This window comes from Buceros rhinoceros, unplaced genomic scaffold (genome assembly GCF_000710305.1).
Source record: "Buceros rhinoceros silvestris isolate BGI_N320 unplaced genomic scaffold, ASM71030v1 scaffold22808, whole genome shotgun sequence".
Taxonomy (NCBI): Eukaryota; Metazoa; Chordata; class Aves; order Bucerotiformes; family Bucerotidae; genus Buceros; species Buceros rhinoceros.
The window spans coordinates 8,947-22,355 of record NW_010428925.1 but is presented as its reverse complement, the minus strand read 5'-3'; the positions used below and the strand labels follow the sequence as shown (position 1 = coordinate 22,355).

Sequence of the window (13,409 nt, the reverse complement as noted above, 5' to 3'; positions counted from 1 at the left end):
GGAAAGAAAAGTTCCACAGGTCACAGCACTGGGGTTACTGCAATAATGTTGCTATGCTGGTTGGAGAAGATAAACCTGGAATAGGAGGTGAACCGTTACGTGGTCAGAAGCTGAAACCTAAATACAGTGTGTTTCCTGAAGGGATGGGAAGTGATGCTCCTGCTTGGGTAGCATTTGACAAGCAGGTATGTAGAAATCTGTATGATTTTTATGAATAGCTACAATATGACAAAAATGGTAAAAAGGTGAAATTTGGGTATTTCAGAAGATTATTTTGCGCATGCAAAAAAAGTTCCTAGATAGACAAAAAGAGTGGTAACATCTATTTTTCCATCATATTTTGGTATATTGGACAATTAATATAAACATATATCATGCCATACCACAACATATAAAAATATCTCTGTATTGGGTTACATCTCCTACAGGATGTAATAAAAATAAGGGATTGATTCATATATTTCCTTTTAGTGAAAATGGTGACAGTGAAGGAATTATTTGGCAACCTGGTAAGAATGAATGTAAGGTAGGCCCCAGTCCAGGAGAAAATGTGCATGAGAACTTGGGAACTATTACACTCAGTGCAGTGCTACAGGTTGAGGATTCAGTTATGCCGTTGTCTGTGCTTGCTCAAAGTCCTGCTGACTTTTGTGTGATCTGTTCATGTGTAATACATGAACAGATTTTGTCCATTATGGACACAGGAATTTAAATTTTTTTTATTTTGCAAGTGTGTAGTGACACCTTTAAAGTCAGAGTGTTATCAAAGAACTGTAATGTGTGATGATACGAATTCTGTAGCACACTGTCATTACTTTCCATGTTTAAATTTAAATTCTACTTAGTGATGTTTTATTTCTAAAGCAAAAAGCCTACAATCAGAGGAGGAAAATGATCCAGAAAAAGAAGTCATTCAGCAGATCACAGAAATGTTGCATGACTAAATGATTGCAGAATTTAAATATTGGGAAGAATGGCTAATGTGATAATTTTTGCTTTAAAAGAAAAGCCATGCAGGTAATTGCAGAACAATTACACATTCATCTCTTTGGCAGACCAGAACTACTACAAGAAAATGTAAGGCTTGAACCAATACACGTGACTTTGGTTAGCATTACCTGTGAAAACCCTAGCGTTGCTCATACAGCGTTCAGCAACGTGCTCAAGTATGCATTGGTCGAATGTGCAAAGAATTAAGGCTTCAGCCAGTCCTGCGCTTGCTTTATCTGTACCCTTCTTTCAACGGGGAGGTGTGCGTTGACTTCTCAGGGCCGTGTGTAAGTTAGCAGGACCTGCACCCAAGTTTGTGAAATCAAAGAGTTAGGTAGGAGGTAGAGGGGATCTGCCACTGAGCAGCAGGCTTGGAACTTGGCTGGTGAGATGAGCTAGCTCGCCTTTTGACCTTCCCCCCTTCTCTAATCAGCGTTTTCCTCCGCAGGGCAATGCAGGATAGGAGGTTGCAGGTTCGGAATTGGCCTCTGGAGGGCTCACGTGTTTGTATTAATTGCAGACTGTTAAAGGGTTCTACCCAACTGATTTAGCTTGCCCAGTTAAGGTCCTAGAACGCAAGTATGGCCTCTGGTGCTGCAGTTTGTGACGCAGCAGAGTGGAGTACATGAAAAATGGTGTGAGTAAATGTAGTCTGCTTTCTTACATTTTCTTTGATTTCTAACTTTCAGCAGTACCGTAGTAGTTGGAGGAAGGACAGGTATAAAACTTCATTATTAAGTAGGTTGAGAAATAGTTTTTGTGATTGCATCTGCTTAATAGGAAACAGCTGAACATTTAATTTCATCCTTGATTAAGTAAACACTCAAGGCCAAGGGCTTGAAACAATGTTTATGGTTCGACTATCACAGGTGCCAGGGAAACCTTGTGCCAACTTTACAAAGTGCCACAGAGTTTATTCAATATTTGTTACTCTTGGTTATCGTAGGTAACATTTAATTTTTTAATGAGTGGGATGGGAATATTGCAGACAGCAATGTACTACAGATGAGACATGAGTTAGGAAGAATTACATTTCAAGTATTTTTAAACTTAACTTTGCTTTAAGATGAAAAGTAAGGCATCTTTTTTGTTACTTCCTCTCCTCACCTTTCTTGAATCATCTGTTTTGATTTGCAAAGTTGCACTTGGCTGCTGCATATATTTTAGTCATACACTAGCATGGTAATAAGGGTATAAAGAGAATAAAGTTTAAGTGCAAAAGAACTTGCAGAAACTTCTCAGATGGAATAAACCAAGACATAGGTGTATGCTCAGGGAAAGAAAGAAATACAGTGCAATCAGACGATTTTGCCTGGCTGGTGTCTCATGAGACAAAATTAAGAACAACTAGTAATCAAATAGGGCATGTGAACAATACATTTATCAAACAACTATAGTCTAATGGGACTAGCAGAATAGGGAGAAGAGGGTACAGCACTGAAGGAAGTTTCCAGTGGTTGCATGGCTTAGCAGCAGCTGGGCAAGGAATAAAATTTAGCTCCATGACAGCTAAACCACAAGATGTACCATAGTCCCTGGTGTATTCAAGAGATTTACACAGAACAGTAGCTGGAGGCCAGGGAGGATACCTTGGTCACCAGTAACGGCTCTGTACACCAGTATTTAGACAAATGGAAGGAAGAAGAGATGCTAAAGGATAATACAGTCATTTGTGTTGGCTCTGTTGTATGTCAGATGTTTTACCCTTTTCTTTTGTTTGTTTGGTACATGAAACAGTGAAATCCATAGTTTAAAATTATAAGAATTATTTTTTATTTATTTTCAACTATTTTGTCTGTAGGTTAAGTAGAAACTTACATGCTGTACTACTTAAAAAAACCCGTAACTGATAGTGTCTAGATTCTTTTGTGTGATGATCTGATGCCATCGGGTTTAACAGATAAGAGTTAGGTCATTTGATTATAAATTACGTTTTATTTCTCTAATGGTGCTGGGTCACAGTGCAGAAGAGTTTATGTCAAAAATGTTTCTGTCATATTTTTTGATGCATGTTGAAATTCAGTGGGTTCTTAGCCTTTGAAATAGTTTGTGGAATCAGAGTTTTCCTCATCTTGCACTTAACCTGGCTGAAAGAAGGGAGGGTGGCCTGTTGAGAAGTCTGACTAGGACACAGGGTGACTGTTATTGTGTGCTCCTGAGCAAGCTGCTAGCTCTCTCTGCCCAGAAAAAGAGATTGTGTTTGTGTTAGGGTGTTTTAAAATCTCTGTCATTAGTATTCATGGAAGTACTTTGAGGTTCTTAAGGGCATGTGCTGAAGGAATACAAACTGTTAACTGGTCTGTTCTGTCGTATAGGATCTCAGCCAGCTTACTAGAATGCAAACATTTTCAAGCCATGGTTTGCCAGGGACTCATTGAAATATAGGGAACAGCTAAGTTGTCTTTTTTCTCAATGTTTCAGTTTGTTTAATGAATCAAGTATAAAGATAATTGCATTAATTCAAAGAGTAATTGTGAAAAATTAAGTATGATTTAGCACTGATTTGACCCAAACATGTTGAGGGAGCAGGATGCACATACTTACCTTCCTGCGCATACTTAAAACAGCATCCTGGTAGACAGTAAACTACTAAGTAGATAATTCTTACATGTTCCCTTAAAGTTGGTCTTGGTGACTAATGACCATAAACTAAACCAAGAAGTGCAAAACTTGCATAATAGTTTGCTGAATTTGAGCTGGGATCTCCAGACCTAAAGGCCACTGTAGTGAATCACTGAGCACCTTACCTATGAAGCTTTTTCTCCTTGCATTATTGCTGCTGCAAGAGGCCATGACCACCAGTCAGTATACTCTCTGAGATTTCCCCACTCACTGAATTGCAGAACCAGGTAAGTTTTGAAATGCCAATATTGCGCAACTCTAAACAACCCCTGAAAAATGTCATTTCTCTCTGATAATCTTCGGTACCATTCATCAGACAGCTTGCAGAATCTGCTTAAAAGAAATCTCCTTTCCACTTAGCTCAATGGTATAGCCATTACTGTCATAATGCACTTTATTTTCCAGCAATTCATTGAATAGCAGTCTAAAATTTGCTTCAGGACCTAGGTAGCTCATTGTATTATTGAAAGTGCTTTGTTGAGAAGATTTTCCAAGCAGCCTGCTGATAGTTTTATATTTGATTTATTTCTTTACTTTAGAGTTCCATCTCTGCTTAGATGTTGTGGTAATAAAAATGCCAAGCAAAGAATTTTAAATTTATGTGATTTAATGTGTATTTCTGTTCTTACATTTCAGAGAAATAAATCTACCTCCTGAAATCCATACATTTAGCTACTTATAATCAAGTTTATTTTATTGACATATTTTGCAAAAGCATTGGAGAATTTCCTGCTTTATACTTATTTGTTGTTTTTAATAGGTATTGTGTTTTGATGCCTATTTTGAGGAAGAAGTGCCTGACAAAATCCAAGAGCTATATAGAATCAGACATTGTAAAATATACTTCTATCTTGAAGATGATACAATTCAAGTGATTGAACCCCAAGTGAAAAATAGTGGCATAATTCAAGGTATCTATTTTTAATAGCATCCTTTTTTCTTCCTTTATATTTTTCTTCAGTACAGTCTTTGTCCATTCCAAAGGATACATAATGTGACTTTTTATAGATAAAATGGGATGTAAGTGAAGAGCCATAATTGCCTTTTCTTGAACTGGATCATTATGTGAATTTTTTTATCGTCTTAGTTTCTGAAGATGTAGGTTTTGTAAGGCAGAATCCCCCCCACCAATACTCAAACATACAACTTTTTCTCTAATATAGTTGTTTGACATCATATGACAGTAGTCTTTTGTCAGTGATGTGTCACTTCTGCTGTAGCCATTTGTGTTCTAGATCTCCACCCCTGAACCTGACTCCTCCCATCTTGGCACTGACAGTAAGTTCTCTGGTGACAGCTCTGCTGTCATCATTAGCTGCTGCAGTATCTTTGCTGTTACTGAAGGAGACGCCTTTTGTGCCTTTGGCTGTTGGTTCTTTCAGTATTAAACTCCCATTGGCACAGTAATGTTTCCTTGACACCTCAAAGTTAAGAAGCTGTCTTGCCTCAGTGTCACATCACTGCCCTTGGGCCAACCTCAGGACTTTTGCAGGAGCATTTACTGAGCTGATTTACTGGAGTATTAGTGGACTCGGTTTACATTACAAAAATGTGATCTAGTGGTCAACATCCTGTTGCAGAAGGGGAACACAGCTGCTGCTTCTTGGGTTCATGGGTTACTGCCAGAATTAAAAAAGTTTTCAAGGATAGTCCAGATAAGCAGGATGTTTTGGGATATGTATCTTGGGATGACCGCACCTCCCAATCCCCAAAGATACTTTGTATATTCTGGTAGATCTTAGCACAACAATTTTCAAAAATAAGTTAACCATTTAACTACTGTGTTCTTTTCCAAGATGAGGAGATCCTATCAATTTCTCTGTTTACAAGAGTAAAATAATATTTAAAGGTATTGCGTGCATCATTACTGTTAGACCAGGGATAAAATTCCCTGCGATTCTTTTCGTAAACCAGTACTTCAGGCCTTGCTATCCCTGTGTTTAGTAGTTCTTCTTGTCAGAAATCTTGTTAAGTCTTCAGCAGAAACTGATTTTGAATTCAGAGAAATCACATCTTACTCTTATCTCGGCAAGTGCTTTCTCAAGAACGGAAGAAAAGCATATTGGAGCTCTTCTCCTGGGAACTTACAAGTTACTTATCCGCTCCCTGCACTCATATGCACAAGGTGGGAGACATCATTGGATTTAGGTTTTCCTTGACTTGTGTGTCACAGGAGTGGGACTGGCTGTTTGTCAGTTTTGTGGTTTAGAACAAATGACTATCAACAAAGGGATTACAGTTAACCTGAGAGGCAGCGGCAACGTCTTTAACAGGGAAGGTGGAAGCTAGATTCGTTAGGTAAAGCATATTCAAAGCGGACTCCTTTGAATCTAGCTACAGGAATGAGATATTTTCAGTGTCTTTGTAGTAGGGGATGTGCAGGCTGCCCCTTCAGGCCTGATGCTTCTGGCAGTCTAATCAAGTTCCTCTGGTGACAGGAAGTATCTTGTGTTAATGGTTGTTGGAATCACCTTTGGTGCGGGATCAAAAATTAACTGAATAGTATTAGAGCGAAACAAGAATTCTCTCAGTCTTCCATGCGAGGATGTTTTGAAGGCCTCTACAACTTTGTATGAGTACTTTGTGTGGGATAAATGTGTATACACAACATATTAAACTGGTGGATTAAAAAGGAATGATCCAGGATCTCAAAAGTGCACTTAATTTATTTGTTGCTGGTATCTGGGCTGATAAGCTTTATGTATTGATTGTGTTTAGGAAGGAAGAGATACTGTAGAGTGAAAGGGCTGAGGATTGGGATGTGTTTAGGCTTCACAATTGGTGAGAAGATCTGGGGCCTATATTTTATCATGAATTTCTATATAAATATTCTTATTATCCTACAGTTTGGTGTTATGTGGAGGGAAAAAGGTGGTGGAAATGCCTATCGGAGAATTCTTCACTCCCATGTGCTTGGGCATTGACTTCCCACTCCGTAAATGAAGAACAACCACAAAGTTGTTGTGTTAAAGCACTAAATGTTTGCTGTTGAATATATACAATATGCTGTTGAACACTGCAAAACCGGTGTTTCTTAAAAAGAAATCCTAAACCCATTAACTGCTACTTCAATCAAAAATGGGCCCATTGTCTCTTCTATTATAATTATATATCTCTGATATTTTTCCAATTCCCTGACCTGACTGGGAATTTGTAAGTGTGAGAACCGCCTAAGTCTAACTGTCTGCATAGTGAAGCTGGTAAACGGAAGCACAAAGGAACAAAAATCTTGCCCATGGTCATGCAGAAAAGATTGTAACAGGATAAGGAACTGAAGTGAAGTTCAGGTTCTCTAACATAATGCTGTCCCCTGCGTGTCTGCTGAAATACAATAATTCAGTTGATTAAAATGCTAGAGGTTTGTAGAGGAGAGTTCAACTGTAGGGGAACTTGGATTGTTCAAAGGCAAACTGCACTGAACAAAAGAGCACAGGCATGGGGATGTGGGTGAGGAAAGGAGTGTGGAAACATCAGGAGCAGGATTGGCTCGGACTATGTGAACAATTGGAGGGCTGCAGTGGCAGGAAAGGGGTTGTGTAAAGGAGAAACAGCAAAAGCAGTGATGGAAAAGGTGGAATTGAACTGCTGAAGGCAGAAGGTGGTGGTCACCTTAACTTGGATGTTTTTTTGGCGGAAAAGATGTAAAAGAGACAGCTGAAATGGCTGTTCTCAGGAGGCTTCTTGAAGAGTGCAATATATCAGTGTTGGGGTAGGTCAAAGGCAAGTGGTGGGGCAGATCGAAGGTAGATCTTCTTCACTTGCCTTGTTAGTGCCTTGAGGCCATGGGATTATGCCGCAGTGTGTCCCTGGTCATGGGGGGATCAGAGAAATGTATTAGTTTCCCACTGTACTCTCCACTGTGAGTAGTACTCATGTCTTTGCAGAAAAAATTTTGAGAGGCTTACGGACTGCAGGAAAATTTGGTGAAGGAACAGCTGTCAAAGAAATTAGAAGAATTTCTAACTTCAATTATAATTTTACAAAACTAAACCAAACTGACTTTGGGGAAAAAAGTAGCCAGAAAATGTGCTTTTACCATTGATCAAAATCTCACCATGACAAAGTAAATAGTCTGTGGGAAATGAATTTCAGTAACTTTATAAAAGGCTTTATGGAATTGACTGCTGTACTTGGACATGAACTTGGGCAGATAAGGTTGCTACTAAATAACTGAAAATTAAACTTTGTTTAATTTTGGAAGCTGCCTTGCTATAGTTTGAACTTTGGAAAATATTAGAATCATTAAAAGAAATCTATACAAACATAGAAATTCATTGCAAAACACAAAGGAATTCAGAGGCCAACCTGAACTTGAGAAACCAGAATCAAAGGAAAAAATACCAGGACGTTCACAGTGCACAAGAAGTAAATAAAGATAAGGGAGTACAGAGTGAAGAGAAGGGCAGTAAACTCAGCCACATAACAAACCCCATTATGGTCTTCCAGAGCCAGAATGCTAATTATTCTTCCCATATAAAAATAAATTCTTCCATGGAGAGCCTGGCTAGATATGGCAGTGCAAGTGTTTTGTAGATCTAATTCCCAGTTAACAGAACTGTGGCTGGCTGATACTGTCTTATCAAAAGGTCACTTATATCCCATGGGCTTGACTGTAGCTTCCAGTGCAATCCAGGCCCTGCAAGCCAGAGCGGAGTGGAGCAGCTGGCTGGTTTCCCCAAGGTCAGCCAGCTGAAAAAGAGTGTGGAGCTGCCTGCTGGCTGCGTTCCCAAGGCCGGCTGGCTGAAGACAAAAGTACAAGCGGGAAAGTGAAGTTGCAGTCAGTTCCTCCAATATAACCAATTATCTAAGAGTTTTAGACCTCCTCTGAGGCCTTGAAATAATAGTGATTTTGTCATGTTTGATGGTAGCCATATCATGACCTGTGTTCTGAGATAGGTGAATAAGTGAATGTAAGAAGCCCCCTTGTTTATTGTGCTGCGGGAACAATAGTGGTTGTTTTTTCTCCTTTCTGTTGCAAGCAGTCAAAGAGTGCACAAACTCCAGGTGTTACCCATTCCTCTCCTTTCTCTAATGCACTCTAGAATAGTGCAGAGGGAGTCAGAAAGCTGTGCTGAGGAAATTCCTGATACCACTTTATTTATTCCGCAGAGTAGCGTAGCAGCAGAGACCAAATCATTTGCTGCCCAGCTCCGTGAGCTGCCCTATAGTCAAAAAGCCTTCACTACTATTAAGTTGTCCTTAAGCTGCTGCTGTAGTTGCCAAGTAATCAGAAGTCCTGAGAGAAAAGAACATATGCTACAAATTACAGTGTGGGAACTCTATGCCACCACCAGTGTCAGAGAAAAGCAGTACCCCAACTCTCTTTACAACAGCAGTAGGGTACCCTGCTCAATAAACTGGCAAAAGAAACATCAAGAATAACCATCCATGTTGAGCAGCCAGAGTGTTGCACGTGCCCAGATCCTCCTGTAACAACTTACAGCACATTTCTAGAAGCAGAAATGTAATTATTTTCCAGAAGGAAGAACAATTAAAAAAATGCTGACCTAACCTCAGCTGATCAGGTTTTGTTTAATTTTCAAATTTCACAGTATAAAATGTATCCTCTATATGTGTAGATCAGGCAGAGTGATACCTAATAAAAGCAACAGATTGCTACAGATATGCAAAACATTTTCCATTAGGAAAGGAAGTCTTATCCCTCAGAACACAATGGGCATGTGTATTATACTTTGAAAAGTGATGTGAGAAACTAGCTGAAAGCTTATTCACCAGTTCTGAGGTGAATGCGCCCTCAGAAAACATCTCATATTAGTAAAATGTCAATCATTATATTTTCACCAAAATATGATTTGCACTTATGCAGAGGACTGTTCTGATTTAGCACATTATCTGTTGATTGTTGTAGGAGTCACCCAAGGGTACCAAGATCAGGTAATATATTTTAAAGTATGTGGTTTTGTCAATGGTAATGTGATGCAGTTTTGCATTATGTTAAAATGTGCTAATTACTACGGTTTATAACTAATATTTCCATGAGGATGCATCCTAAATATGTGTATAAGTATGTTTAAGCGGATAGAGGTTCACATTTATTTTACAGTCAAAGGTCAAAAACCAGAATGTTGGATTTGGTACATGTGAAACATCAGGGTGCTGAACAGATCTTAAATAATTATTTTAATGGGAACATAAAGTAAATCTGTTTTATTACTTTATTCCCCTGAAAAATTAAAGGTATGTTTTCTTTGTAGGAGTTAGAGTTTAACAAACAACTCTGATAATGTAGTAAGGGAAGGTACTTCACACAGATTATTCCTTAGGGAAATAAAGGGAACAATAAAGAATTTCCATGGACCAATTTAGGAATAAGGCCTTTCTAACACCAAATGAAACCACACAGAGATATCTTTCTCCCTCCTCCTCTGCCTCTCTTTATCCTCTCTCTTCCCAGGCCCCCTCCACCCCCACCTACCTCCAAAACAAAACAGCAGTGCTGGAAAATCTTCAAACGGGACTCAGTGGGAAACACTACCAGATGCACAGCTGAAGGGCACTGGAAAGAGATCCAGCTTTGTAGCAAGAGATAATGAGACAGACCTTTTAGATAATTGGGTCTAATAAACTATTACTGTAGTAGTAGGTTAGTACTGGAACTATTTTCAGCTTTGGAATTTTTGTGTGTTTACTGTACTTCTCTTAAAGTTGCACCTTTTATAATTATTGTAATTTTAAAGTTGCTGGGAACCTATGGTGGCAAGGAATTATGATAATAATATGGGTTGGTGGTTGCTGTCTGGTCTTAGCCAGTAGGTATCCACACTATAAAGCTGGTGTTACAGTGTCTGCGCTGGTAAGCACAGCAAAGAGCCTGAGGCTGAAGACTGGATCATCTTTTTATTCTTTTTCACACACCTATATTGAGATATAGATGTTGTAAAACTTTCTCTGTGGTCGGTTTTCCCCCAACTCAAGCCATCTCTGTTCCAGGCTGAACAGCTCTCTCAACTTTTTCTCGTATGAGAGATGCTGCAGTCTCTTAATCATCATCAGTGAGTACGTTTGAAGCATTACTCAATTCATCAAAGTATTAGTGAGTTTTCAGCTGATAGACCAATAGCAGATTACTTCTCTTTTAATGTGGTAAATGTAAACAAATACGATGCTTTCAGGATAACAATCCTTTCATTTAAAGACTGTGAATAAGGAAATGTGTATACTTTCTTTAACAAAGTTAAAATGTCTCTCTTTTTTCTTTTCCTCCCCCATCCTTCACTTTCTTTTTCTTTTGGATAGTGTTCCTGTTAGACTATGGCTTATGAGTTCCTGGGTCTCTGTTTTTGAGATGATTCTTTCCTGCAGCCCAGCAGTAAGCCCAGCTCATGTCTGTTGTCTCTGCTTACACTGGGCTCCTTAAGGAAGCTCAGTTGAATGCACCTTCCATGCTTGATTAGTCACACTTTTTTCTTTGGTAGGGCAGTTTCCTCTAAGCTTATTTCAGAAGGATCTTCTCACCCAGCAGAGGGTACAGACAAATCTTGTCCCTCCTATACAAACCCACCACATGTTTTTTGCACAACTTTCTGTGGTTTGTTTTTGTTTTGTTTTAAGAAAAATCAATTACACTAATGAGTACTGGAGATGCCTGTTGCTTTAAAAAAAAAAGTGAAAGATACATCTCTTTTCATCATGAGACAAAATACTTTGAAAAATACTAACCTGTTATGTTTGCACCAACAAATGGGAATTTATTCCAGTGGTTTCTTGTTTGCTTCAGAAGGTGGTAATTTTCTGTATTAACTTCAGTCAAATACTAGAACTTGAGGTTCCAGAAGACGAACGGTATGAAGTATTGTTGTTAATAACAATTATCCTCTTACCTAATAGTTCTTTTGCTGAATGAAGGATAATTTTATTTTTCCCATATGGCTTCATCTGATTTGGTCCTATCAGCATAGAAAGTCAGCAAGTCTGTGAAGTGATCCTTAGAGCAAAGGATGCTTATTCTGTGAATTTATTCTTCTACAGGAACTATTGTTCGACGACATCGGATTCCACTTCCACCGCCTCAGGAAGATCAGTTCTATACCATAGATCATTTCAATATCAACACAGAAGTAATCCTTTATGCCCGAAAATATAAGATTATAGATTGTGACCAGTTTACAAAAAATTTCCTGAGGAAGACGGGAGTTAGATTAAATGCTCCTGCAGTTCATCCAGATGACCCATACACCAAACAACGACAAAAGGTCAGATACGGCAGTAATAGTGAAAATTATAATAGAAGTGCCATTGCTATTAGTAATAGGCATTATATAAGATATTTCTCTAATAGCCAATAGGAAGTAGCTATTTCAACATAATAAATCCCAAGGGAAAACTTGCTTTTAAAACTTTTATTGTATGGCTCATTGTACTAACATAGTGAAGTCCCAAATGTAAATGATTTTCTCCTGATGTGTTCACACACGTTTTGAAACAACAAAACTAATCGGTGAAGTAAAATAAGCCTTTCAGGATTGAACTGAAAAGAAAAAAAATGGCCCTATTATATGTTCTATTTATGATTTGCTTGAGCTAGTTCAATGATAATAAACACTTTCAAAGTGTTCAAAGGAAGATCTAATTGGAATTGTGGTTCAAGCACATTCCTGGCTTCCTGCAGACTCACCTGGTCTATTCATATGTCATCTTTCATCTCTACCTCACATGTTATTAATAGCTGTTTGCATGGGTAAAGCAAATTCTTCTGCCACGGAACACAGCACTGCAGATGTAAGGTTTTATTTGAAGACAGTTTCTTCTTTTTTGAGTACATGGGGACACATACACATACCTCCAAAAATCTCACTGAGCTCCTAGATGTTATGTGGATTTCCCTCTGCAGGATTTGAGGTTTTTTCCTCTGGAAACAGTAGTGGGAGTGATGTTTTCTGTAGGGAATAATGATACTTACTTTCAGCTCTGTTTTTCTTGATTAATATGAGTGCAGATGGCATGGTATGTTTTCCCTTGACCTGATTCTGTTAAGACTGTTGGCCCACAATATGCAGCTTTTTGTGACAGATCCAGCTTAGTCCTCCAAAAGCAACAAATATTCCATGTGTCTGTTGCATTCAACTTACTCCTCCTATGGAGAAAACTGCTGCAGCTCTCAGCAGCAAAATTGGAAGGTCATTGTGACTGAGATGTGTAGGACTATTTCCTTGTCTCTGAGGCACTCTCAGGCCAACATGTTGGTTTCACTTTGTTCATGCTTTCAGGCCTTTTGCAGTTCCTCAGTGAAAAGTGGTGTTTGCAATACACTTCGTGGTTTTGCATGATGGTGACTTGGGCTGGCCATGTTTTATTTTTCCCTTACTCAGGCCTTGTAAGTTAACGGGTGTGTATTAACACATGCTGTTAATTATTAACATCCTGAGGATATCTAAATATCCTCAGTTGTTGAGAAATTACAGAAAACTTGGCTAGCAAATTCTGCCTTTTTTATGCTCTCACTTTCTTGAGACTAATTTGTGGAACATACTTTTTTCATTTAATAAGGGTGGATTGCTCTGGACTGCTTTGTGGAAAATAGAATCAGTTTGCTCCAGACTCCTAATAGATATCCAGAAAATGAAAGTACAGAGGGAAGTAAGGAATGCAATGAGAAAGAAAGTAAGACCAATGAAAAATGTAGCGATAGATTCATATTTCTGGATTGTTGGAGATGATACTCCATGGATGATGATGTTATCTGGCTCCGGTGGCTGTATTTGGTTGCTCATTGCACGTTCAAGGGTCAGGAAGGAGGAAAGATGTTACTGGGATGGTAAATACCTGCCTCTTAGCAT

The 13,409-nt window shown here is 38.7% G+C and overlaps 1 protein-coding gene across 1 annotated transcript in view; it reads left to right on the top strand.

The window, feature by feature from the left end:
- Positions 1 to 6: 6 nt before the first annotated feature.
- The window catches only part of LOC104499018 (EF-hand domain-containing family member C2-like), a gene marked incomplete at its 3' end in the record, with an annotated part of 22,259 nt that continues 8,856 nt past the window's right edge, over positions 7 to 13,409 (top strand). The window contains exons 1-3 of the mRNA XM_010142468.1: positions 7 to 185; positions 4,373 to 4,523; positions 11,602 to 11,825. Of these exons, the coding sequence (XP_010140770.1) occupies positions 54 to 185; positions 4,373 to 4,523; positions 11,602 to 11,825 (507 nt within the window). The remainder of the gene's footprint in view (positions 186 to 4,372; positions 4,524 to 11,601; positions 11,826 to 13,409) is intronic.